Below are 10,828 nucleotides of genomic sequence, written 5' to 3'. Positions count from 1 at the left end.
CTCATCACTGTTTCTCTGAATTACATGACACATCTTTACTAGAATAACGAGTAATGAATTTGGAAAAGTAGGCCTTAAAGTGCAGATCATGTTTCTGCTACAACTCTAATTGTTGTGCAAAACGAGCACGATGTAGCAGCTAGCAGCATGCCTGCTTATTGCCAGTCTGTGTACAGATTGAAACCGAGCTTAAAAATGAAACCTTCACCAACTTTCTCTGTTGGATTCATTTCTATGAGAAGGTTGAAAAACCAGCAGACACGATGTTTGTGGTCTGCTAGAGCACAACAGTAATTGAAAACACAATCCAAAAAACTGACAAGGATGAATAAAAAAATCATTGATATTAAAAAACAAAGAAGGTTACCTAGGTCTATGTTAGGTAACTGGCAGTTTATTCGCACTAAAATTAGATGACTTCTAATTTTACTGCTTCTAAATTCAGATAAAACTGAAGCTATTGTACTTGGCCCTAAACATTCTCACAAATATGGCATCTAACCAGGTGCTTACTGTTGATGGCGTGACCTTTGCCTCCAGTCATTTTTGACCAGGATATGTCCTTCAATGTACAAATGCACAAATATGTAGGACTTTAGCCTACACATTGCTTCCTCTTCATTGTTTCCCTGTTAATTCCAGAATCCAATCTTTACAATCCTGTTTTTCAAATACAAGGTCCTGAATTATCAGGCTCCATCTTATCTTAATGACCATATCACCACATAAGAGCACTTCACTCTCGCTGGCTTATTGTTTCTAGAGTATTTAAAAGTAGAATGGGAAGCAGAGTCTTCACGTTTTAGGCCCCTCTTCTGTGCAATCAGCTCCCAGTTTGGATTTGAGAGAGAGACCGTCTGCTTTTAAGTTTAGGCTTAAAACTTTTTTTGCCAAGCATACATTTAGAGCTGGATCAGGTGACCCTGAATTCTCCTTAGTTATGCTACAAAAAGTCTAGGCTGCTGGGGGATTCCTATGATGCACTGTTTCTTCTTTAGAAGAATATTTCTAGCACCTTGTTGACCTTTAGTCCAACCCAGTACTGGCAAGCTATACCTAATAAAGTGCCAGGTGACTGTGTCTTTCACGTGTATCTTTGGCATGTTTTTAGTTACAGGCCTTCTTATATTCGGGTATACAGCATGTGCTCTAGTGGCTCAGTTGCTGTACCGCATACATGGTAAAGCACATAGAACTGATTTTGCCAATGCTTGCTTGCACACAGAGTAAGGCATGGTCCCAAGCTGCAAACTTAATACATATATATTTAGTGTGGAAAAAGGCTGAAAGGAAGTATAGAAGTGTGTGTCGTCAGCATAGATTAAATTTGATCAAACAAATACTTTTAGCTTTAATATTTAAAAATAAAATCATGCACATGTATCTGAGGATGTAGGGCTGATAGTGTTTCTTGCCACCCTCTAAAACACACATGCAAGCTTTCAAGGTAAATGTTAATTCAATGGAATTAGCTGGTTGTGTGTGTTTTTTTAAACCACTCTGTATGCCTGTGTTTCCTAGAAGTCTTAGCTTGGGCGTTGTTTTTTTGTTGATTTTTTTTTTTTTTTTTTGTGCCTCTGGGCCAACCGTCAGTAACACAAATACAAACACATACCACATCCTTTTGTGGTGGAGGGTTGAATTTCCCACCTACACAGACTTGGAAAGCATCAATCACACTGACTAATGATCATTAACAGCTGTACAGCTGGTCTGTTGCATAAATGAAACTTTAAGGGCTTGAAGCTTTTATTGTATTGGGTGGCCTGCCATTTCAGAAAGTTAGCTTTGCACAACTACAACCCTGTTTCCAAGGAAGCACAGTCGTCAAAGTGTCTCTGCGGAAGCCCAAATATGACTCCTCCACCACTGGGCTGAAGGTTTGGTATGAGGGTTTTGTGCTCATATGCTGTGGTGGTGCATTATGGACCAACTGAGACTTTCACCTTCACAGACATTATGGACCAACATCTCCACTTTGGTCTTATCTGTCCAATCATCTCTTGTTATTGAGCCTTGTTCAGATGTAACTTTGCAAACCTGAGCTGTGCTGAGCGTAGGCTTTCTTCTGACAGCCTTTCAAATAAGCCACACTTCTTCAGTCCTTTTCTGCATCTACTGTCATGAACAGTGAAACAGTGTTTCAGTGTAAATTGCATATTCCAGTTAACTGAGTTGTTTTCTTATCCCTTCAAATTCAAGAGCATAATCTTAGCTACACTGGCCTATGAAAAACAAGCATGTTATAATCAGCCTGGTAAGATCAAATATGAATACGTCTGATACGAGTCTTTGAGTCATGACTGATAACTTTTCTGTCCATAAGACTACTGTTAGAGCCTGTTAGCTGCTATCAGCTGGTGTTAGTGAACACCAGCTGATAGCAGCTAACAGCTGAATAAAGCGACTTACTAAATAATCTTGCTTATGATGTGAGAAGGCAATCAAACTGTTTTTCAGAGGGAAAGTGATTTGAGCTTAACGTTAGCTTATATTAAGCTGTTGTTGCTTCGCCAGCTCTTGTTAGCTGTCTGGAGATGGGGAGTTTGCATGTGTGATCTGCTGACCAAAGGTAACTGTAACAATATCAGGAATGAATGAGCATGTTTATGCAAGTTTTTGTGTGTCAGAGCCATGACTTCAGCTCAGAAGATGAGGCTTTATGTGAGGAGGGAGAGGATGTGATTTAGCCACTTCACATTTTAATTTTTTGGTGAAGGGGACTCCTTCTTCCACAATCCTTCATATACTGAGTCTGAAGGAGCCGACAGGAATTGAAATTTCAATCTGTGACATGCGAAACCATATGGATTCTGGCCAGTCTCTAGCCACATATGTAAAATGTGAATAGCTGGAAGGGAGATGTCCTTCCTGGCTACTGTACTCCAATATGGTCTCTTTCACATGAGTAGCTCTTGGGTCAGCCAAAATTATGCCAGCTCATAGTTTAAAAGTATTTGTCATGACATGGGGGACATCAGTGCAGCTCTGTGAAGGCACTATTAATGCTGAAGGATATAGACAGACATGCAAAAAGTAAATAATCATGAGGTGTACTTTCTTTTTCACATGACTGTGACTCACGGGCATCGCCGTATTTAATGAGATGCTCCAGTTTCAGCTGTTTTCCAAACACTGTTAAACAAAACAAAAGAAAAAGCCTTCAAGGCCTTAAAAACTGTTTGTCACTTAAACAGGTAGTGGAACACAGGGGTCGTCTTACAGCCACCGATGTGTAGCAGATGTTGAGCTAATGACCTTTAGTCGCACACACAGAGGTTTCTAGTTCTTTAAACTCAGACATTAAAACTTCAGCAGTGATATTCAAATCATGAAATTCTATATGTCAGGAAACCCGCTCGATAATGTCAAAGCAGCAATTTCCTGTAATTGACAGTCAAACTACTACAGAAAAAATGGCTGAGACAAAAGGCTATAAAACAATTGAGATGGCTACTTTTTTTTTTCTTTACTTATTGTACATGTTTGATGTGAGAGTGTCGTGTTAACGCGCCAAAGTTTGAAGATAAAACCAGCTTAAAGGGATGTAACTGTGAAATGATTTCTTGTCTTGGTTTAATTCTGAACATGAGTAAGGTAGCCGCTGCAGAGGGGCTGACTCAGCAGTTGACAATGACAACGCTTTGAGTTCAGTATTGTGTCACTGTGGGGGTGGAAATCTCACTGTGGCTTCTGCTGATGATCCAGATGTCTTTGTGGGAGTTTCCACTGACAGGTGAGGGGAGGGATCGTGACTCAGAGCTGCTTTCAGGTCGTTTTTTTCTTTAATCCTTCCATTAATTCAAATGAAATTCCAGCCTCGAAATCCAAATCCCGTTTTAACGTATTTTCCTTTAATTTCATTTATTTTTATGTATTCTTCTTGTATTTGGTTTATAAAGTTACCAAAGGACCATAAAACAGGGATTATAAACTGTCAAACCTCATGTTTCTAGACAGGTTAGAAGGTGTTAGCTGCAACATAATAGTAGTTAACTGGTCTACAGCCGTTATGCCGCTGAATAAGTGTGGTCAAATGTCACTAACTTTGGGTCTGAAAATGTTATGTGAGTAAAACTAGAAGTCATTAAAACAGGTTTCAATTCCTGAATCTTGGCACACAAAAAAACGTGCCAAATGTGGGAAGCTGCTAACTCTCAGATGACCATCTTTCCAAAAGTATTGACCCAGTTTTGTTGAAGCTGGACTAAATTAGCTGGGAAGGTATCGAATATGAATGCGAAGCTTGTGATCTCTTTTTGACCAGCTGACCTTCCTTGTAGCAGTAAAACTGCAGCAGGTGGCAGTAGCTCAGGAGGTCAAGCAGATCAGCTACTAATTGAAAGGTTGGTGGTTCGACCTGGTTGCTTCTGTCTGGATGCCAAGGTATCCTTAAGCATTGAATGTGACATGTTGTGAAAAGCACTGCATGCTTTAACATGTTTGTGTAGGTCCTCCGTCATCCACGCCATGGTGGTCTTAAGAGATTGAAAAAAAGCAACTGGAAGATATTCACCTCTAATTCAAGCTTCTTCAGTTCTAAAACCAACTGCTGGAGAGCCCCAGGTGTTTAAACCCTGGTGGCCATTGTGCTTTGAGAGGGTCGTTGATCCACTATTAATCATGTAACTCGTCACATGACTTTGTAAAACAAGGTGTGGGTCATTACCTCCAGAGGTTTCAAGTGAAACCACCATGAGACCTCGCCCAACCCTATCATGTAACCTACTGAGGTCACCTGACACGAGATGTGAGCAGGAGTGGAGGTGCCTGGGCAGGGATCTCAAAAATGCATTGTAGGTGGCTGAGTGTTGGTGTCATAAGCCAGCTCCTTTGTTCAGCAGCCAACCAGCCCGTACTCTTCCTCAACGAGGATTTGGATTTTGTCATTCCTGACACGACCCTCGCATTTATCCAGGCTAGGCACTGACACTGAGTTTGTGTCTCCTCGCAGTCTCAAATGGGGTCTTTGGTGTGTTGGGTGAACATGCTAACCACCACCCACAACAGCCAATCAGCACGATCACTCCAAGTAGAATCTCTAACTCTGTCTTCAGGGGCTCGCAGACAAAGACGAAATCACAGGGGACAGGGTCTGTTTCCTGTCCACAGACCCACAATGTCTGGGTCAGTCATCATCAGACTGCACACAGGTGAGTGATCACTGAACTCTGAAACACACACAGAGGAGAGAGAGGCAGGTCAGCACAGGAGGATAAGGAGATCCTGACAGCTTTGGATTCTTTTCTGTTCTCTGAAGCAGAGAAAGATCCATCATGCTGCTAAGCGCCTTCTTCCTGAAACCTTCCCAGTCCTCCTGTTCAAACCCACTCGCTGCAGACACTTGATTAACGGCAGCTGCCCTCTAACAGTCCTCACATGCTGGATGTTTGAATGTCGCTGTTAACAGAATGTTAATCGGTTATTTGTAGAGTTTTGGTAAATGGACTGTTTCTTATATGGCACTTTTCTACATTCACACACATTCATACTCCCATGAATGCATCGGAGAGCAACTTGAACATAGTATCTTGCCCAAGGATATTTGGCATGCAGACTGGGGGAGCCAGGGAACGACCCACCAACCTTCCAATCAGCAGATCCTGAGCTACAGCCAGCCACTAATCTCCCAGTGAGTGGACTTTGAGTTTGTTTAAACTCTTTAAAATCATTTGAGAGATGTTTGTGCCAGCTTTGTGCTTACAGGAGAGGGTGTAAAAACCTTAGTGGGGCAGTTAACCTTTCTGATTTACCCTCTTCTTTCCTTCCATGTTTTCTTGTCTTCCTCCAGGTGTTTGATTGGTTCCCCTCCTTTATGATTTGCTCGTCCTCATTTTTTTCATCTGTGTCTGTGTACAGAGTCGATTCGCCTCCCGTCCGGTTATTGCTGTGACATCCACTTCCTCTGAACTTTGTTACCTTCCTGATTTCTCTCAGTTGGAGAATCATGATGTGCATTCAGTGATTTTAGGGGTTTAAGAAGTTCGTTAAGTTGCTTCCTCCTTGGTGGTGCAGCTTTGAGGTGTCCTGCTTTAGTGTTAGCTAAACGCTGACAACAAACACGAGCCCTTGATTCAGGATACATCTTCTGTGCACCAATTTTTGCAGCAAACCGAAGACTGAGTGAGAAGCTGAGCAGAAGCACTCTGTGCATCGTGGATGCAAGCTACAGTTGTAGCCACAGCTGCCCTGATCGCGCCATCGGCCCCTCTGGCCATCACCAATAGGCGGTAGGTGAAGTGTCTTTCCCAAGGACACAACGGCCAAGATAGACAGAGCTGGGGATTGAACCAGCAACCTTCCGGTTACAAGATGAGCTTCCCAACACCCTGAACCACGGTCGCCCCAGTACAAGCTCATCTCTCAGATAATTCATAATGTTTATCTCGGATTTTAGGCTGAAATCATTCATAAGGAGCAATTTTTCTATGAATGTCAACACAGAAGAACATTCTTCACTCCCAGGCTCTGCAGACTGTTGTTGTTTCAAATCCAGGCCAGCAGAGGGAGATAAAGCTCTGTGAACTCTCAGGAACTCTGAGAAACAGACCAGTCACCAGTGATTAAGATAAAAACTAGTTTATTTCTCTAAAAATATAACAAATTCATATACATAAAGTTAAAATATAAAAATATCCTATTTTATTCTTCTGTCAGGTTGATATAATAAAGCTTCAAGTATTTTTAATCCTTCAGATTCTTCAGATTCTTCGTCCTCAAATACAATAAATTATCCAAAATAACTTATATTGTACATAATGTTTCATCACACATGTAAATTATTCACAATCTTTTAAGAGGCTCCCAGCAACACAGCTTATATTTTTACTAGTTTTACCTCATTTTTCTTGTTTTAAAAATCTAAATTTTCAAACATTTGTAAAGCAAATTTGAGGTTCTGCTGGACGTTCTTTTGTTAAAGAAGATCCACTTACACAAACCTTAGTCCATCACTTCAGTCCATCAGTGCGTCGGGTCAAAAAGAAAACTCAGAGCCGAGTTGCTGGTTCTTCTCAGTCGTACTTGTATTTGATTTTCTGGCGCGCTTGTGCCAGAAAATCAAATACATCCAAAACTCCAGTTTAAAAAAATAAATAAAAACATTAATAACAAACTCTTTGCTACATAAAGTGATCCTCAAAGAATAATCCTCAGTGATGATGCTGATGATGGTGGTGGAGGTTGGGGTGGTTGTAATAATACAAATACTGATGACGATGATGATGAAGCAGCTCTACAGCGTGTGGTGGTGTGTCAGCTCATTGATCCACCTGAGGATGTAGGTGAACTCTCTGATGCCCTTCAGCGCTCCATCGTCTCCCTCATCTCCTTCGCCATTCCTCTTCTGCAGACAATCGGGCACATCAGGTTCAGTTAGAGTGAATATCTCAAGTGATATAAATGTATTTATGAGTATGCTGCTGCTAGTTGCAGCAGAAGCAGCACAATACTTCAAAGCAAGGTTACTATGAAGGATTAGAAAAGACAGTAGTTGTAGTGGTAACAGCAGTAGTACTGGTGGGGCTGTAGGGTGTGCACATTTTTACCTTGTTAATTCTTTTCTCCAGCTTCTTCATGATCTTGGAATATTTTGAAGATTCAGAGGAGGAAATCTGAACAAGAAGCACATGGAATAAAGTGGTCATTTTTTGTGTGTGTTACAGGACCACATTGCGCTTGTATGTGTATTACTGTTGTGTACTCACGCAGTGCCGCAGTGTGTGCTGCAGTCCGTACATCAGGTCGTTGTAATGCGGGTGGAGGAGCTTCTGGATGGCCTCGCTGCTGAACACGCTCCTCTGGTAGATATTGATCAGCTCTCTGATCTCCAACCAGCCAATCGCGTGCTGAGGAGACAAGAGCAGCACAATGACACACTGCGCATCATCAGGTACCAAACCATCGTCATACACCCGTGACAGAGAGGTGAAGACGTTACAGGATGACTGAAACTTTTACATTTGTACACATTCAGCTGCACTCGAAGATCTCATCATCTTCTGCTTCACTGAAGCTGTAACCCAGTTTTTATTTCACACAAACACTGAATTTTCACTTCATGTGATTTTTCAGAGTTTCAGCAACATCATGGCCTTTCTGTCCACCTAACAAAATTCCATATAACCACATGCTGCACCGTGACTTTCCCCCACATCTGTATGTGGAAGCTCACTCATGAAACTCTCTGTGGGGTAAGAATACGTCACTAATTCTGTCGAAGAAAATGCTCGACTGAACAGGAATGTCACCTGCAAGAAGTTTGGAAATGCCTGTGTGTGCGTGTGTGGGGGGGACAGAGCAGGGGGAGCTCAGACGTTATTGTGTTTCTGTGTGAACATAACAAGCAACACTCAGCTCAGGACTGGTGAAGTATTACAGAGGGGAGTGGAGGCTGTGGTTGAGGTAAACCAGGCGGACACCATGATGCCTGAAAGGTGAAACCTCAGAAAAAACCGCTACCAGGTCTACAGCACCAAACTCCATTCAGAAAACATCACATTCTCAGCTGTAGACGAGTTGAAACTACTGACCTCCTGACATTTGACACAGAAGTTGGGCAGAAGTCTGAACCTCCGGGAGAAATGGTTTTCTGTCTGTAAGTGAAAGTGTGAAACTCATTATTACATAACAAAAGGTTTTGGTAGTTTATTTTTAATTTACATGACACATTTTCTTCTTTCAAAATAAAGCATAAAAGCTTTAAACACACAAAACCAAAACACCCAAGCTTGTTTCAAGTATGTGTTATAAGTTATTAAAAGCCTTGTCAGTGAGTCAAACTAGTGCCTTAAACATTTAAAGCATTATCAGCGTGAGCTCCCGTTTCTTTCAGATGTGATTTCATGTCTTTGATCTGGTTTAAAAACGGCAGCTTTTCAGACTTTCACTTTGTGGAAAAAAGGAGCTTCGCTTTTACTCATACGATTGACGACTCATACTACTCCTACTCATATCAGTGCTCACAGTCTTCTGTGAATAAGATCAGATTTTATTTTTTTTTAACAAAGCACATCAGTGACAGACTTTTACTTTGAAAACTCACCCCCATTGTTGGTCCCCATGTTTGGTTGATAGCACAAAATCTCACAAAATGCCAAACAAATTTATAGGTTATTGATGATGCATGCATGTTAAATGAATGTTTGCTAATCAATAATTTGCATTTATGATTTGATTGAATATAAATCGTGATTGTAAATTTTAGAATGTTATTATCCCCTCAAAGTGTTTATACTCCCCTTACCCCAGTCATTATATTTATTCTTATTCCTACTCTTAACTATATTTATTGTTGTTCTTTTGCACTGAATGGAACTGGAGCCTCGTCGTCTCGTCTCTCTATATACTGTAATGTATATAGCAGAGATGACAATAAAGTTTACTTTGACTTTGACTTTAAAAAGTGTAACGTTATGACTGAGAGACTAATCAATATATTGCAATTCTGACCTTATTAGAAGCCAATTAGTATCAAACAGACAATCAATATTTTAAATCAAATCAATATTTTAAAATAAGTCATTTTAAAAGAATTATGGTAAATGGACTGGTTCTTATATAGCGCTTTTCTACTCTTCTGAGCACTCAAAGTGCTTTACACAACTTGTGCATTGCTTTACACAACTTGTGCATTCACCCATTCACACCAGCACATTGTTCTAAGTGCTTTCTAAGTAACATTCACACACATTCATACTCCGATGGATGCATTGGAGAGCAATTTGGGTTAATATCTTGCCCAAGGATATTTGGCATGCAGACTAGGGGAAGCCAGGAATCAAACCACCAACCTTCCGATCAGTAGATGACCTGCTCTACCGCCTGAGCTACAGCCACCCCAGTACTGATTACTGATCATTAATTCTGCTAAACTGATTTGCTGGGCAAATTCACGCTGCAGTCTTTATTGATAATAAATTCACATATTGATGGATAGAACATCGATCCTGTTACTAAAATGAAATTAAGCACTAATCAATAACTGTAATTAACCATAAATAATCTTAACTAATGTCTTGATGTTAAAAATGTATCAAGATTGGCTTCATCTGCAGACTCATCAGTAAATGAATATTGATATTGATCAGCAAACAAATCAGTAAAAGTGTTACAAACTGAAATACTGAGTAGCTGTAGCTGATCAGACTGATGATGCACTGAATGACTGGTGGGAGCTTAACTCTAAAGCAGTATTAAGCAGTTATTGAACTTACCGGCAGCCTATTGATCAGCAGCCTGGTGTGCTTCCACAGGTCCCTCATCAGCCCCGTGTGGATGTCCTGGCGGCAGGTGAGGCTCTGCTGGGCGGAGACGAGGCTGACGAGGAGCACGACAGCAGAGAGTCTGATGAGCAGAAGAGGCATCTTTGACTGTGGCGGGTTCACTCACCCCTGCTGTATTTATATCTCCTCCCCCATCATCTTCCTCCCCCCTCTCTCCCCCCTCGCTCTCGTCACCTCCCTCAATTTTAAAACATCACTGAGTCACACTGCAAATTTCCAAGGAGTCTCCCAGCCGATGGCTCCTCCCCTTTTCTCCTCGTTCCTGCATTCTTTTCTTTCTCCCCCTTTACTCCACTGTCTCCTCACCATCACACTCTGCCCCCCCCCCCCCCCCCCCCTTACTTTTTTCCTTTTTAGGTTTTCCGGCCTAGTTTTTTTCCAATAACTCCACCTTTTTCCTCTTAATTTTTATTTCTCCTCATTTTAAAAACATTTTTGTTTACTTCGCTCTCCTCCAAACCTGCCTTCCTTTTCATCATCGTGGGCTTTCCTATTTCTCCTTTTTCTGCTCAATTTCCACCTATATCCTTCCCTCCTCTGTGCTC

The 10,828-nt window shown here is 41.3% G+C and overlaps 1 protein-coding gene across 1 annotated transcript; it reads right to left on the bottom strand.

The window, feature by feature from the left end:
• Nucleotides 1-4,783: 4,783 nt before the first annotated feature.
• On the bottom strand, nt 4,784-10,603 carry LOC146499288 (uncharacterized). The gene is made up of 5 exons (XM_085137211.1): nt 10,215-10,603; nt 8,532-8,594; nt 7,707-7,847; nt 7,548-7,613; nt 4,784-7,345 (listed from the first exon to the last, which is right to left on the bottom strand). Exons 1-5 carry the CDS (start codon nt 10,362-10,364, stop codon nt 7,235-7,237), a joined length of 531 nt encoding a protein of 176 aa, XP_084993337.1. The 5' UTR covers nt 10,365-10,603; the 3' UTR covers nt 4,784-7,234.
• Nucleotides 10,604-10,828: the final 225 nt, after the last annotated feature.

This window comes from Neolamprologus multifasciatus, chromosome 17, assembly GCF_963576455.1.
Source record: "Neolamprologus multifasciatus chromosome 17, fNeoMul1.2, whole genome shotgun sequence".
Lineage (NCBI taxonomy): Eukaryota > Metazoa > Chordata > Actinopteri > Cichliformes > Cichlidae > Neolamprologus > Neolamprologus multifasciatus.
The sequence above is the reverse complement of the archived record's forward strand: the minus strand, read 5'-3'. Positions and strand labels throughout refer to the sequence as shown.

Bases quoted from the DNA above. Each gene is read 5' to 3' on its own strand.
- LOC146499288 (XM_085137211.1), bottom strand. From the start codon at position 10,364: ATGCCTCTTCTGCTCATCAGACTCTCTGCTGTCGTGCTCCTCGTCAGC. The intron at 8,595-10,214 runs GTAAGTTCAATA...TTTCACTTACAG, and splicing joins TGCTGATCAATAGGCTGCCG to ACAGAAAACCATTTCTCCCG. The intron at 7,614-7,706 runs GTGAGTACACAA...CTTCTTGTTCAG, and splicing joins AGCACACACTGCGGCACTGC to ATTTCCTCCTCTGAATCTTC.